Source organism: Perognathus longimembris, chromosome 10 (assembly GCF_023159225.1).
Source record: "Perognathus longimembris pacificus isolate PPM17 chromosome 10, ASM2315922v1, whole genome shotgun sequence".
In the NCBI taxonomy this organism is placed as follows: domain Eukaryota; kingdom Metazoa; phylum Chordata; class Mammalia; order Rodentia; family Heteromyidae; genus Perognathus; species Perognathus longimembris.
This window is the reverse complement of record NC_063170.1, coordinates 31,130,289-31,146,396: the sequence shown is the minus strand read 5'-3', so window position 1 is coordinate 31,146,396 and position 16,108 is coordinate 31,130,289. Positions and strand designations below refer to the sequence as shown.

Below are 16,108 nucleotides of genomic sequence, written 5' to 3'. Positions count from 1 at the left end.
CTGAAAAATACTTAAAGCAGAAAATATTGAGGTGTTGCTCTAGTAGCAGAGCACACAGACGCTCCAGAATGCAAATCCCAGTACCACCAAAAAATGTGTTATATGTCTTATTACATAACCATTCAACAGCCATTTGATTAGTATCTCTTAATAAAGTTATGTGGAGAAAGAGTGCAAATAAATAATACAATTTTCTTTTTTTTCACACAAGCCACATCCACTAGTTTATTTGTTTTCTTTGGTTTATACAGTATTAACATATTTCTATATTAATAAAGTAAAAATTAGAAGGTTTACATATACTCAAGTTTTTCATTATCTTAAAAAACATTGAGTTCACTCTCTGGAACTTCCCCTGCTCATCTCCTCCTGCTTGGTCCTGAATCCTCGTCCCCACCCCCACATTCTTTGTGCTTCCTTGGCTCCAGCTGGCACGTGAGAATGCACTAGAGAACCAGTTTAAGGTAGAGACAGAAAAACACGGTCACGAATGGTAGGTGAGGTACAGGGAGAGCCTACCCGAGCTGAGTTTAAAGAAGTGGTCAGAGAAAACAGAGCAGCCTTGGAGACTTGGAGTCAGATGCCTCCTTTCAGAGAAGAGAGAAGCTCTGGGATTGAGTGACTTTAGTCAGGATGTGGTCAAGGCTTGAGCTGATTAACAGTGAATCTCAAAGTCCAAACTGCTCAGTGGAGATATGACTTGAAACATGCAGCAGAGACAATACAAGTACAGAGGGCTAGGATACTGGCCAACCTGCCCTCCAAGCTGAGACTGACTTTATAGAGACATTCACAAGCTCAAATAATACAATTTTCAAGAATTGTTTTTACCATGGGGTTGAGGGCCAAGGTCTTCACTGTGACACATGACTGGAACTGGAAGCTCATCAAAATGGTCAGATAATAAATCTTCCTTTCCATTAAATGCTGTGGTTATTCTGCTTGAAGAAAGAGTCTGGGCTACAGAAACCTTATTCATGAACTTTGGATAACTCTTGTTCCACAGAAGACATGGTGGAGGGCATATTTCGTGTCCTTGTTGCGGCAGCTGTAGATGAAAGGGTTTAAGGCTGGAGTCACTGCAGAGTATATTAGTGTGATGACCTTATGCACCACAGCTGAGCTGCCAGATGTGGGACTCATATACATCACCATTATGGTTCCATAGAACAGAGAAATCACAACCAAGTGGGACCCACAGGTTGAAAAGGTCTTTCACCGCCCAGCAGACGAGGGAACCCGGAACACAACTCTGAGCACCAGAGCATAGGATCCCACGATGTACAAGATGGTGAGAGTGATGATAAGACTGCTCAAAGAATAAAAGATTATGTCCTACAATGGGGGTAGGGTCACAGGACAGAGCTATCAGTGGATCTACATCACACAGAAAGTGGTTGATCATATTGGGACCACAGAAAGGTAGTTGAGAAATGAAGAAAATGGGAAGTGAATATACAAAGAAACTAATGAGCCAGTAAAGAGACAGCAAAATACCACAGAGCTGTCCAGTCATGATGGAGGGGTAGTACAGGGGGTGACAGATAGCTAGATACCCATCATAAGCCATGACCCAGAGGCAGAAACATTCAGTTGTGCCCAGGGAAAAGAAGAAATAGAACTGAATGAAGCAGCCAGAGAAGGACATGGTCTTAGTTTTGGAAAGAAAGTTGACAAGCATATTGGGGGCTGTGCAGGTCACATACCAGATTTCTAGGCGGGAGAAGTCGGCCAGGAGCGTGTACATAGGTGTGTAGAGTTGGTGGTCGCACCTCACTGCACAAAGGATGGCCAAATTCCCAGGCAGAATCAACAGGTAGACCAGGAATATTAGTGAGAAAAGGGCAATCTGCATTTCCCAGGGACTAGCAAAGCCCAGTAAGACAAAATGTGTCACAATGAACGTCTGTGACTTATTCATGGTCCTCAGACTGTGGAGAGAAGACAAAAAGATAATGTATTCTGCTGCTGAAGCATCTTGAAGTTTTCCTTTGGATGAGATTTGATGCATGTCTGGAATGTAATGGATGTTCTAAAACATGTCTTCAACAAATCTTATCCTATTTTGAATTTGCCTTTTGGCAATTGTTTTTGTGTGCTGGTACTGGGGCTGGAACTTAGGGCCTTGTGATTTTGCTTGGCTTTTTTGTTCTGGCATTCTGTCACTTGATATGCCTCCACATCCAGATTTTTGCTTACTTATTAGAGATAAGAGTTTCACAGACTTTCTGCCCAGGCTGGCTTCAAACCTTGATCCTCAAATCTCGGCCTCATTAGTATCTAAGAAAACAGGCATGAGCCACTAGAGCCCAACAATGGCTTCAATTTTTTAAAATGTAAATTCTAGCTTGTTTGAATTTACATGCTGGTAGACAAAAATCAGTTAAACAATTCTTCTTTAAGTGGTAGCACACTTGTTTAGAATGCACAAGGCCCTGCGTTCCATTTCTAGCACTGTAAAAACCAAACCCAAACCCAACCAAATCAACACCCTAAAAATACAATAGCCAAAAATATACAGAAATCTTGAAAATAGTTTGCTTTATACCTTGGCCTTTTTTCAGTGAAAGTTGCTCACAGAGATAATTACTCAGTACTATTCACCTCAAAATATGGGGGCATGTATATTGTCATTTTTAAATAGATTTCAATGTGAGACTTTTTACAAATTTGAGTTATTTATGCTTTAATGTTAGTTCAGATTATTTATAGACCTATTTTTGTTAGAATTTATTTCTCATTCCTTCTGTGCCATTACTGAGGCTTGAGCTAAGGGCTCTGCTCTTGATTGGCTTTTTCATGTCACCACTTGAGCTCTATCACACCTCTAGTTCTGCTTTTTTGTTGGTTAGTCAGAGATAAGAGTCTCACAGATTTTATTCCTGGCCTGGCTCCAAACTGCCACCCATAGATCTCAGCCTCATGAATAGCTAGTAGTATAGGTATGAGCCACACCTATATTTTTTACCTTAGAAGTAATGTTAGCTGGGTGCCAGTGGCTTATTATACTAGCTATTCAGGAAGCTGAAATCCAAGGACTGCTTTGAAGCCAGCTTGGGCATGAAAGACTGTGAGACTCCAATTAACTATCAAAAAAGTTGAAAGTGGAACTGTGGCTCAAGTGGTAGACCCTTAGACTTGAGCAAAAAAGCTCAAGCACCCAAACGCTGAATTTAAGCCCATAGACCAGAACAACAACAAAAAGTAATACTATAAGAAAATGGTCAAGGATATGCAAATGATAAATATTATATACCAGATCGTTAACTTAGGTTTTTTTTCCTGGTGGTTTTGGAATTTAAACCCAGGGTCTTTTGCTTGTTAGGCAGAGGTTCTATCATTGAACACTGCCACCAGCAATTATAGCTCATTTATAATTTGATAATTAATACTTGTTTATATCAATGAAGGCTACTATTATTCACTCCCTGATGGTTAATTTCTCATGATTAATCTCTACTTAAAAAGAAGTATTTCATTAAAGACAAATATAAATATGAATGTATGACACATTAAAGAGAAAATTTACAATTACCAAGAAATTCCATTTTAAAGTCTTATTACTGTTGCCACAATTTCTCCTTAGAGTTAATTATTTGGAATTATTACTTTATCAAAATTATTAATTTATTAAAAAGTATTTAAAATACTTTAAATCTCCAAAATAAAAGGTATGACTCGGTGCTGGTGGTTCACACCTAGAATTCTAGCTACTCAGAAGACTGAGATCTAAGTCTCAGTCTTGCAGTTTGAAGCCATTTGGAGCAGGAAAGTCCATGAGACTCTTATCTCCAATTAACCACCAAAAATCCATAAGTGGAGTTGTAGTTCAAGTGGTAGAGTGCTAGCCTTGAGAAAAAAAAATCAGAGACAGCACCCAGGCTCTGAATTCAAGCCACAGGATAAAACACACACACACACACACACACACACACACACACACACACACACACACACAGTACAAAAGAATCAAAGATGTTTCACAAACTAATTTATCTACATTTTGGGCTGCGGTATGGCCCAAGAGGTTGAAGGTCTGCCTTGTAAGTATGAGGGCCCAAGTTCAAATCTAAGTATCCCCCCCCCCAATTACCCACATTTCTGTCCTTTCTCCCTTTAGATTACAATCATTGAAGAAAGAAAGAGAGAGAGATTGAGAGATTGAGATAGATAGATAGATAGATAGATAGATAGATAGAGATAGAGATAGAGAGAGAGAGAGAATGAGAGAGAGAAAATGAGAGAGTCAGTCTCAGGACTTGAATTTAGTGATGTCCCTGAGCTTCTTTTGCTCAAGGCTAGCACTCTACCACTTGAGGCACAGCACCACTTCTGGCTGTTTCTGTTTATGTGGTACTAAGAAATCAAACCTAGGGCTTTATGCATGCTAGGCAAGCACTCTACCACTAAGCCATATTCCCAGCCCCTATAAACATTTTTTCCTGCTTTTTTTCTATTAGTATATATAGATTGTACAAAATAATGGGTTCATCGTCACATTTTCATATATGAATGAAATGGACTTTATGTTCATCCCCATTCCCATCTTTCATAGTCACAAGAAAAAAAAATATGCACTAGTTCTGGGCTTTAAGCTCAAGGCCTTTGTGCTGTCCCTGAGCTGTTTTGCTCAAGTAACACTGTACAACTTGAGCCACAGTTCCACCTCTGGCTTTTTGGTGGTTAACAGGAGATAAAAGCCATATGGACTTTGCTGTTTGGACTGGTTTTGTACTGTAGTCCTCAGATCTTAGCTTTCTGGGAAGCTAGGATTACAGGTGTGTGCTACCAGTGCCTGGCCACCAAGAATATATTTATATCACACTTAAGAATCACATACAGCTCTGAGAAAGAGTGCAATGATAGTTTTAACATATTGCAATATCCAAAGGATTTAAGCGCAATACTTTAAACTTTTTTGATTGATAAAAGGAAAATTTACTTTAAGTGGCATTTTGATAAAGAAGTGTTTATATAGTACTTGAACATAATTGCATAGAAAAGGCCCTTCTATTATTGAAGTTATATTAATTTAGCTAATTATGCAGCTGTGACAGGGTCAAAAATTGAGGTGAACTGTGAATATACCCACCACGAAGCAGCTTCGCCTTCCTGTTGACCTGATTATGCCAAAGCACATTGCAGAAGAACTGAATGCCACTAGCTCTCATATGTAATCTTAGCTACTCATGCAAATGAGACCTGAGGATTGAAGTTTGGAGCCTGTCTGGGCAGACAAATCCAGAGACTCTTGCTTCCAATTAATCAGCAAAAACTGGAACTACAGGCATGGCTAAAGTGGTAGAGTGCCAGCTGTGATTGAAGAAGCTGTGGTGTCCTGAGTTCAAGCCCTGGTACTAGTATGAAAAATAAAAACAAAAACAAAACTACAAACAAACAACAAAAGCAAAACCATGAAGAGAAGGAAATGGAAAGATGACTTAACTTTTTAAACTAGGATGAAGATTAACCTACTTCGATGGCCATTTTGGTAAATAATCACAAAAGAATAGCTCCACACTAGAGGAATGCTAGTTTCCATATTCCTGGTTGCCTCACTCAGATAAGAGAGCAGAGAGAGCAGAGGAAGAGAGAGAGAGAGAGAGAGAGAGAGAGAGAGAGAGAGAGAGAGAGAGAGAGAGAGAGAGAGAGAGAGAAGGGAGGGAGAAAGATAAAGATAGAGAGGCAGAGAGACAGGAACAGAGAGAGCAAGATACAGAGAGAGAGAAGAGAAAGAGAGAGGAGAGAGCAGATATTCAAGGAATGGAGGAGTAGCAACTATGATTCTGAACTCAAATAACAGTATGCCAGTAAATTAACATCCTCAAAGAGTGAGCTTCATGTGTTTGAGCTATAGTTTGCTTTTATTTTTACTTAAAACAACAGAAAAATGAACCCTTGCAGGAAAAGGATAGTGAATTTCACAGACACATTCCAATGTAATCTTAAGAAGTGCATTCACCACTAAACTCTGTGTGCTTTCTTAGTCTTCACAAAACAGTTTGATTTTCTCTCTCCCTTTTTCTCTCTCTTTTTTTTTTTTTGGCCAGTCCTGGGCCTTGGACTCTGGGCCTGAGCACTGTCCCTGGCTTCTTTTTGCTCAAGGCTAGCACTCTGCCACTTGAGCCACGGCGCCACTTCTGGCCATTTTCTGTATATGTGGTTTTGGGGAATTGAACCCAGGGCCTCATGTATATGAGGCAGGCACTCTTGCCACTAGGCCATATCCCCAGCCCTCCCTCTTTCTCTTTTACATGTGGTCTCATTATATGGTCTAGGATCACAAACCTTTCCCTCCCCAATGCTGTCCTGACATATACCACCATGTCTGGCTCCTTTTTCCTAACATCATTTTTCCTAAAGGTGCAGATGAATAATGAGATGAATGAAGAGGGTTAGAACCCAGAGAGAGAACCACAATGACAATAAGAACAAATCCTAATTTTCCATTTGGTTTCATTCTTTGTAGCTACAGCTGTTTCTACACTATTCAGCTCATTTGATTTACAAAAGCTGTACTTTTCCTGGTTGCTTGCACCACTTTCTGGGAAGGCAAGCCCTCATTAACATTTAGTCCACTGATTTTGGGGTGTGTAAATTCTATATCTTCATATATTGAATGAGCAAATGCAGAGGTGAATAGACACACCTGCAAATGCAGAGGTGAATAGACACACCTGCCATGAACAGCAGCCATGCCCATCAGAAGATACTCCTCTGATATGGGGGAGTGCTCCTAGATCATCCTGGATGAGTCTGAATAAAGGTCACTGAGTTTCTCTTCTTTGCTGGACCTGTGTGGTGCTGGGTACAGCTAATTTTGCTTCTTGTACATGCTAAGATTCCAGTGGCCTGTTCCTTACTGTGCAGATTGTTTCTCCTAGTTTATGCCACATGTTAGCCTATTAAAGATTCTCAGGTCTTTTTTTTTTTTTTCAAATGAGTCTGTAACTTGTCATGCTGTCCCCAGGCACTCGCTTGCTTTCTGCATTTCCCTTACATTTTTGATAAATTGATCTATAGGGATTATTAAAAACAATGTGCTACATAAACTAGGTAGCAGTGGATACTCCTTGGGAACCTTAAGCTTGTGGTTTTCAAAGAAGGAATGTGGTTTTGTGCCATGGGATCTGTAGATCCCTAAATAATGTCTTTCCAAAGGGCCAATTTGACTTAGATAACTTTCTATGCAATGGATTAAAAAGCATAATTTACTATATTTTCTCCTACAATTGTTCTCTAAAAAGAGAGCTTGCACATACATGTTTATTGCAGCAGAGTTCACAGTAGACAGTTATGGAAGCATCCAAAATGCTCCACAAGGGATGAATGGATCAGAACAATATGGTGTCTATCTATCTAGATTTACAATGGATTTTTTTTTTTGCATTGGTACTTGGGCTTGAACTCAGGGCCTGAGCATTGTCCCTTAGCATTTTTTTTTCAAGAATAGTCCTCTTTTTTTTTTATTAATTGGAGATAAAAGCCTCAAGGACTTTCTTACCTAGGCTTGCTTGGAACTGTGATTCTCAGCTCTCAGCTTGCTGAATAGCCAGGATAACAGGCATGAGTCACTAGCACTCAGCTATTCCAAAGAATTTTGTGCAGCCATCAGGAAGAATGAAATAATATCATTTGCAGAGAAATGGATGAATTTGGAAAATATATGGAGTGAAGCCTAGAAAGACAAAGGGCATATATTTTTGCTCATATATGGATCTTAGATTCCAAATACAGCTTCTCCTGTAAACATACACAGAAGCATATACATGATTAAGTTGATTAAAATACAGTGTATTCAGGAATGAAACTCCATGGAGTAAACCTTTTGGACAATGAACAGTTTAACAAAATGCATATCAGGAAGTTAAAACAAATTTGAGTGATGATGGAGCTGATGGTATTGGGGTGGATGAGTATAAAAAGGGAACAGAGAACAAGGGCAGCTAGAATACTTAATGTATGTATTCGATAAAGGAAGTAGGAAATGTGAAATGAGCCTGGGAGGAAGGACATTCAGGATGGAGGGCTATGACAGAAGGGGTACTCTAAGCAAGAAGCACTGGAAACATAAATAGACATATTCAATTATAACCCTCTTGTACATCCATTTCACGTTTAGGAAAAAAATCTCCAAATTATGTCCTTTGACCTCAGTTACTAAACATGCTTGGGGGAAATTCACTGAAGTATTTAATCACCCATACTTTCAATCTGTGTTGCACTTCTAATTCATTATGAGGCAGCCATAATTTAAAGGGTGGGTTCTTTTTTTTTTTTTTTTTTTGCCAGTCCTGGGTCTTGGACTCAGGGCCTGAGCACTGTCCCTGGCTTCTTTTTGCTCAAGGCTAGCACTCTGCCACTTGAGCCACAGCGCCACTTCTAGCCATTTTCCATATATGTGGTGCTGGGGAATCAAACCCTGGGCTTCATGTATACGAGACAAGCACTCTTGCCACTAGGCCATATTCCCAGCCCCTAAAGGGTGGGTACTTATTTTGAGCATACTGGTCTTTCAGCTGCTGATCTTCCTGTTTCAGCATAGGTTTTGGCTACAAAAATAGAACTTTTTCTATTTTCTTGTCCTATTTTTCTTTGTATGTTCTACTGACTGAAACTTTGTCTTGTGGAGTTTTCTTAAAAGCTCATGTTTTTCTCTGCAGTGTAGAAATAAAAACATGTTATTTCATATCATATGTGATATTTGGGGAATCTTATGTCACAGGTGGTGATATTGCTTGAGGAAAAGCACCACGAGTAAAGATAGTTGGGAGTAAATGTGTTTGAGGTAGCATGAGAGGCTGATAATGAAGCAAAGCTCTGGAGTGAGTCCACAGGACAGAAAACTGAAGAGAGAAGTATTAAGTAAGGGCTTTGGATAACCAAAAGGAAGCTTTTTTAAAAAACTTTTTTTTTTTGGTATGAAGCATATAGGCCTGAAGACTGATTTTGGTGTAAAAGATATACTCAAACCATGGAACATATTTTATCCACTGCTAATTTTATTTATGTGGCTGTTTGTTCATTGTCTTTAAGAATATTTTCTGAGCGGTATGGAGGTTCCTCAAAAGGCTAAACATAGAACTTCCTTATGATGCAGCAGCCCTGCTTTTGGGTATTTACCCAAAAGATTACAAGCAAGACAGCACTAAAGCCACCAGTACACCTATGTTCATCACAGCACAATGTGCCATTGCTAAAATATGGAACCAACACAGATGCCCCTGTGAGTGGATCAAGAAAATGTGGAACTCTATGCCTCTATCAGAAAGAATGACATTGCCCCAGTCGTAAGGAAATGGAAGGACTTGGAAAAAAATCATACTGAGATCATACTAAGTGAAGTGAGCCAGACCCAAAGAAACAGAGACTCTATGGTTTGCCTCATCAGGAATAATTAATACTTGTCTAGGATAGTCCTAGCAGAGGAGCACAGTAGCTCAAAAGCTATGTGCATAAGATGATGCTAAGTGAAATGAACTCTAAGTTATGGAAGTAAGTGGTTTACCACTGTTGTTATTTTCAATGTGCTATCTGAAATGATGCCATTTCCTTTTGTTTGTTTGTTTTTTTCCCCCAGAGTTTTGCTCCTGATGTCACTGTTACTGATTTTGGCATACTGGGTAATATATATACATATATATATGTACGTATATATATATATATATATATATATATATATGTAATGAACTAGGGAAGAAAAGGAGAACATCAAAATGGAAAGACAAAGGGTAAAATGTGAACCAATGCAACAGCAATACTTACAAAATCATATGCTGTAATCCAACTGAACAACTTGGGGGGAGGATTAGGGATGGGGGAAGGGGAGAGAAAAATGAAGGAGGAGATAACAAGTTGGATAAGAAATGTATTTACTGCCTTATGTATGAATTTGTAACCCCTCTGTACATCACTTTGAGAAAGAAAAAAGAATAGTTTCTGAGTTTGAAAAATTGCACTCTTTGGAATGTATATGTGTAATTGGTTCCTTTTGTGAGCTAAAGTTAAAAATAGCAAATATGTTATGAAAAATAATACACACATTTGTATATACAAGTACATACTTATTGTTGATATATATAGTCATCATAATTGTTAAGTTAAAATAAATTGTTCAGTTAAAATATTATGTGCTTCATTCATGTTAAAATATTTATTGAGCATTTTTTATAAGTGAACTGAACGTAAACTGTTAAGGAATCATAAAAGTTTCTCCTGTTTAAATGTGAGTCAGACTATCCTGTTTAACAGAAGCTATTTTTCACTGGTATTATAAATAACTAAACTCAAAAGTGATCCATTCACAATGCAAAGTAGTACAGCCACCATGGAAAACTACAGTATGGAGGCTCCTCAAAATCTAAATGCAGGGCTGGAGGTGTGACTCAGCAGTATTGTGCTCCCTTAGCAAGTGCAGGGTCCTGAGTTGAAACCTCAGTGCTGAAAAAACAAACAACCAAACAACAAAAAATGAGTAAAAACAGAATTACTATGTGATCTATCTGTGTCATACCTAGGTATACAGTGAAAGAAAATAAGTCAACATACACGAGCCATATCTACTTATCCATATTTATTGTGGCACTATTTCACAATAGCCAAGTTACACAATCAGTGTAGGTGACTGTTAATGGATAAATGGATTAGAATATGGCATATACACACATATATGCATATATGATGCATTATTCAAACAAAGAAGAATGAAATCTTGTCATTTACAGCAAAATGGATGAAACTGGAGGACATTATGTTAAAACAAAGTAAGCCAAACACAGAAGGCCATGTATTACAGGTTATTTTATCTGTGTGGAAATTAAAAAAGAAAAAAAATCACCTGATAAACAGAGGCTATTAATTAGTTTTCAAATTTGACTTAAAAGTAGAAGATTAATTATTAAGGACTGGGAGAATTGTGGGGTGTGGGCTAAAAGTAGAGAGGTGGCTGGCACTGTTGGCTCATGCTGGCAATCCTAGCTACTCAGGAGCCTGAGATCAGAGGTTTGTGGCTCAAAGCCAGCAAGGGCAGGAAAGTTGGTGAGACTCTTATCTCTAATGAAGCACCAGAAAACTGGAATGGCACTGTGGCCCAAAGTGGTAGAGAGCACTAACCTTGAGCTGAAGAGCTCAGGGACTGCCCTCAGGTCCTGAGTTCAAGCCCTACAACTAACAAAACAAAACAAAATAAAAACATAGAGAGGTGAATGAACATGATCAACTCACAGATATATGCCTACAAGGAAAAACCACAGTATATTCCATTAATCTGTTCAATAAAAATACTTTCACTCTTAAAGTAAGTAAATAGAAGTCATCCATTCTGTAGTCCGTTGAAGCTGTCTCAGGTTGGGCTAGTTGCTAATCCCAGGACTTTCTTTAGGGCAGCTTTCATGTCTTTGTTTCGAAGACTGTAGATAAGGGGATTTAAGAATGGAGTCACTGCTGAGTAAATCAAAGTGACAACCTTGTGCATTCCTGCTGGACTTCCTGATGTGGGGCTCACATACATCACCATCAGGGTCCCATAGAAGAGAGATACTACCATTAGATGAGACCCACAGGTGGAGAAAGCTTTAGTTCGACCAGCACCAGAAGGAATACAGAGCACAGCTCTGAGGACCAGAGTGTAGGATCCCAAGATGGAGAGGAAGGGCCCAAAGATAATCATGGAGTTGAAAGTGTAACATATAAGCTTAGTGGAGGGAGCAGGGACACAGGCCAGTGCAAACAATGGGCCTGGGTCACACACATAGTGGTCAATGATGTTAGGTCCACAGAAAGGAAGCTGGGAGATAAGTATAATGGGGACTGGGTAGCAGAGGAATCCACCCACCCAGCACACACAGATCAGGATTACACAGAATTTTCCAGTCATGATGGAGGGGTAGTGTAGGGGACGACAGATGGCGAGGTACCGATCATAAGCCATAATTGATAAGAAGAAACACTCTGTTGTACCAAGGGAAAAAAATAGATAGAATTGGAGGAAACAGCCAGAGAAGGAGATGGTCTTAGTCTCAGAGAGAATATTGAACAGCATGTTTGGAACAGTGGAGGAAACATACCAGATCTCTAAAAAGGCGAAATTTCCCAAGATGATGTACATGGGTGTATGGAGCTTCCTGTCCCATCTCACGGCACAGACAATTGCCCCATTCCCCAGCAAGGTCAGGAGATAGAGAATCAGTATAATTGAGAAGAAAACACTCTGCATCTCTTTTTGAGCACTGAAACCCAGGAGAATAAACTCAGTCACAAAATGCTTTGTTTTGTTCTGGGATCCCAAAGCTGTTAGAAAAACAGAAGAAATTAAGAAATGAACAATGATCAACATTTGTAGATTTTGCAAACACATTTCTGGCACATGTTCTATTTGACGTATCTCCTTAGATCTTTAAGCTAAAAGGAAATTTACTTCATCCTCCTCTTTTACAGGTATGAAAAGAGAAGTCTAGGTGGTTCTCTTAAATATATATGTTAAACCAGTAACAGATATACTGGAGATAGGTTTGACATAAGCTCCATTTAATTTCAAACATTCCTGTGGTTCTGAGTCTCAGTAATGGATAATCTTCAATGATGAATCATCTCTTGGATAGTCTACCTATAAGTATAAACTCTGGATACACACTTTCACTTTGAAGCAAAACTGAGTATAAATTGGAAGAAAAATAGTTGCTCAATTGCTCCTTTGCCTCCTAGGGCGGCAGTAAAGAACATCTAGGCACTTGTAAAATATCTGAAACTTACTACATAGCTTCCTTGCCATCAGCCTCCATCCCCCAGCACCTGGATTTGTTGAGCAGTCCAGCCTGCTCCAAATCCTAGGAGCAATGATTCTCTTAAAGCACTTTTCAGAGTACCAAGACATCTATTTCCTTGATTTACTTCTACACATTGATCCTAGAACTTCATTGATCAATAGATAAATTTAATTTTGTTGAAGCTACACAGACAAGTCAATTCCATCTCCCATGATGGTGATACTGAAGTCTTAAGTAACTGAAAGCAGATGTTATGTTCCATACACATGATTTCTTTTGCAGCCTGTAATTTTTCCCTAGCTTGTCTGCACCCTCTCCTATACTCCTCCAGCCAGTCAAGCTGCAGCATTGAGCATATTATGACTTGGTTCTTAAGACACTGGGCTACCTGTCAACTTCTCTAGTATAAAACCCCAGACCTACTCAGGAGACCAAGATCTGAGAGCTGTGTCTTGAAGATAGCCTGGGTAGGAAAGTCCTTGAGACTCTTATCTCTAGTAACCAGCAAAATGCTAGAAGTGAAGCTCTATCTCAAGTGGTGGAGGGCCAGCCTTGAGTGAAAAAGCTAAAGGACTGGCAAACACACACACACACACACACACACACACACACACACACACACACACACACCCTATATGCCTTAAATTTGCTAGGAATTAAATATTAAATTCTATATCACCTTGCTTTTTTTTTTTTGCCAGTCCTGAGGCTTGAACTCAGGGCCTGAGCACTGTCCCTAGCTTCTTTTTACTCAAGGCTAGCACTCTGCCACTTGAGCCGCAGCTCCACTTCTGGCCGTTCTCTATATATATGGTGCTGAGGAATCAAACCCAGGGCTTCATTTATACGAGGCAAGCACTCTTACCACTAGGCCATATTCCCAGCCCTTACTTTGCTTTTCTTTTTTTGGCCAGTCCTGGGCCTTGGACTCAGGGCCTGAGCACCGTCCCTGGCTTCTTCCCGCTCAAGGCTAGCACTCTGCCACTTGAGCCACAGCGCCGCTTCTGGCCGTTTTCTGTATATGTGGTGCTGGGGAATCGAACCTAGGGCCTCGTGTATCCGAGGCAGGCACTCTTGCCACTAGGCTATATCCCCAGCCCCTTACTTTGCTTTTGTATCAATTAAATAATGAATAGAAGAGTTGCCTTGAATGTGCATAAAGTAGAAAAGTCTTTGTGATATTAAATCAATTAGAAATTGAAACGACTAAATTCTTGGATATTTTGCTAACAACTTTCTTGAAGCTGTTGGCCTAGGCTCAGTAATTAGTGTTTTAAACTTTTGATTTTCTCCCATTCATTTGAAAATCAATAGTCATGGGTCTTGAACTCTGGACCTGGGCGCTGTCCCTGAGCTCTTTAGCTGAAGCCTAGCACTTTACCCCTTGAGCCACAGTGCTACTTCTGGTTTTCTGGTGGTTAATTGGAGATAAAGTCTCACGGACTTTCCTGTCTGGGCTGGCTTTGAACGGTGATCCTCAGACCTTATCCTTCTGAATAGCTAGGATTATAGGTGTGAGCCACCAGTGCCCAGCTACAATGCATCTTGATCAATATCATGCATTAATTGTACCAAATATATTAACTTAAAAAAGTAGCATCATTGAGCATAGTACTTATTAATGTCACTGTCAAGTTACTTACGGAATTCCATCCTTATGCCATTTATGCAATCTATGGAGACCAGGAGGTCTGCTTCTTAGTACTTCATCAAGCCTGGAGCAAACTCAGAACAGTAAACATCTTAATACCAGGGTAACTTTTGCTATTTATATTAACAATTGTTTTAAAATAGTGAAAAAAGTGTGTGTGTGTGTGTGTGTGTGTGTGAATCCTGGGGCTTGAATTCAGGGCCTAGTACTGTCTGGGTACTGTTCTTGACCTTTTGTGCTCAAGGCCAGAGCTCTACCACTTGAGCCACAGCTTCACTTCTGGCATTTTAGTGGTTAACTGGCAATAATAGACTTCTGGACTTTCTTGCATAGGATGGCTTTGAACTTTAATCCTCATATCTCACCCTCCTGAGTATCTAGGATTATAAACATGAGTCACCAGTGTCCAGAGGAAAATTCTTTTTAATAAATATGATTGTTATAAAATATATGTTTTACCCAAGTGATTTAGTTCAATGCATTATAATTGTGATAGTCATATGTACTAAAATTACTAGGAGAATTATAATTTCTGGTACACTTTCCATAGCATTCTAAGTTTTCGATCTTGATTGGAAAATTCAATTTATTAGACTTGCAATAAAAAGAAAAGGTTGAATGCTGAATATAAATTTTTGCACTTGTGTGGGGATGTAGCTTAGTGGCAAAGTGCTTGTCTAGCAAGTGCAACATCCTGGGTTTGATCCCTACTACCAAAAAAAAAATAAAGACAAAAAACCTCCTTCAAATGGTTGCACTTTATTTACTCATTATTCAGTCATTTATCAAATGATTATTTACAGCTTATTATTTTCCTGATAGTGTTCTAAGTTCTCAGGTACAATAAGATAAAATGATTAAAATCATGAAAAATAAAATCTTTCTTTTAGAACTTTCTCTTTGTCAGAGCAAGGAGAAGGCCACTCAATCTGTACAAGCATTTGAACAGACAACTCCTTAAACCATGTGTTATATAGCACATCTGTATGCTGTGGGCATCAACATGATATTTATTCCAGTTGAAGTAGCTTAAATCAAATTGTGTAACACACTTTATTTGACAGAAAATAGATGTTTAGGCTTTTGTAGACAGTAGTCAGAGATCTAAGACATGAATTAGCTTACCCTATTTATAGCCAGGAAGTTCATGACACCAAGAAGAGAAATACAGTTCCAGTTCATGATATGTAACCTGAAACCACTCCTCTAAAGACTTGATTCCCACCTTGATATAGTTATTTGACTTCATAATATCCAAGACCTTGCTGACATTATTTATGCTGTAGTAAAAGTTCAGTTGCAACATATAGAATACAGGGTCATAGACAGATGATAAACTTCACAGATAATTTCAGATTTCACTGCATCCTTTCTATTGCTTCTGCTTCTGAAGGACAACTATCAGTAGCTCTTGGTGGATTCAATTCCTCTATTTTGCTATCTGTTTCATCTAAAAAATAGTACAAATGAGCAGGTAGAGAGAAGGTCAAAGAGCTTGGAAAATCCATCCTGTATAATTGTGTTAGACTTTCTTCTATTTTCTAACCACTTGTGAGAAGCTAAGCTGCTTACCCCGGGAAGGACTCTTTTTAAATTGCAAGAACAAAGATTCCTTTTATTTTTAATTTAAGGTATGCTTTTTAAGGCTGGGGATGTAGCTCAGTGGTAGAGGACTTGCCTGACATGCACAAGG

At 39.1% G+C, this 16,108-nt stretch overlaps 2 protein-coding genes across 2 annotated transcripts; both read right to left on the bottom strand.

The window, feature by feature from the left end:
* Positions 1–975: 975 nt before the first annotated feature.
* LOC125358003 (olfactory receptor 11H7-like) lies at positions 976–1,921 on the bottom strand. The gene is given in 2 exon segments (XM_048354840.1): positions 976–1,329; positions 1,331–1,921. Coding segments are annotated over 2 exon segments (945 nt in total).
* A 9,420-nt stretch (positions 1,922–11,341) lies between these two features.
* Positions 11,342–12,334, bottom strand: LOC125357924 (olfactory receptor 11H6). The gene has a single exon (XM_048354764.1). It carries the CDS (start codon positions 12,332–12,334, stop codon positions 11,342–11,344), a length of 993 nt encoding a protein of 330 aa, XP_048210721.1.
* Positions 12,335–16,108: the final 3,774 nt, after the last annotated feature.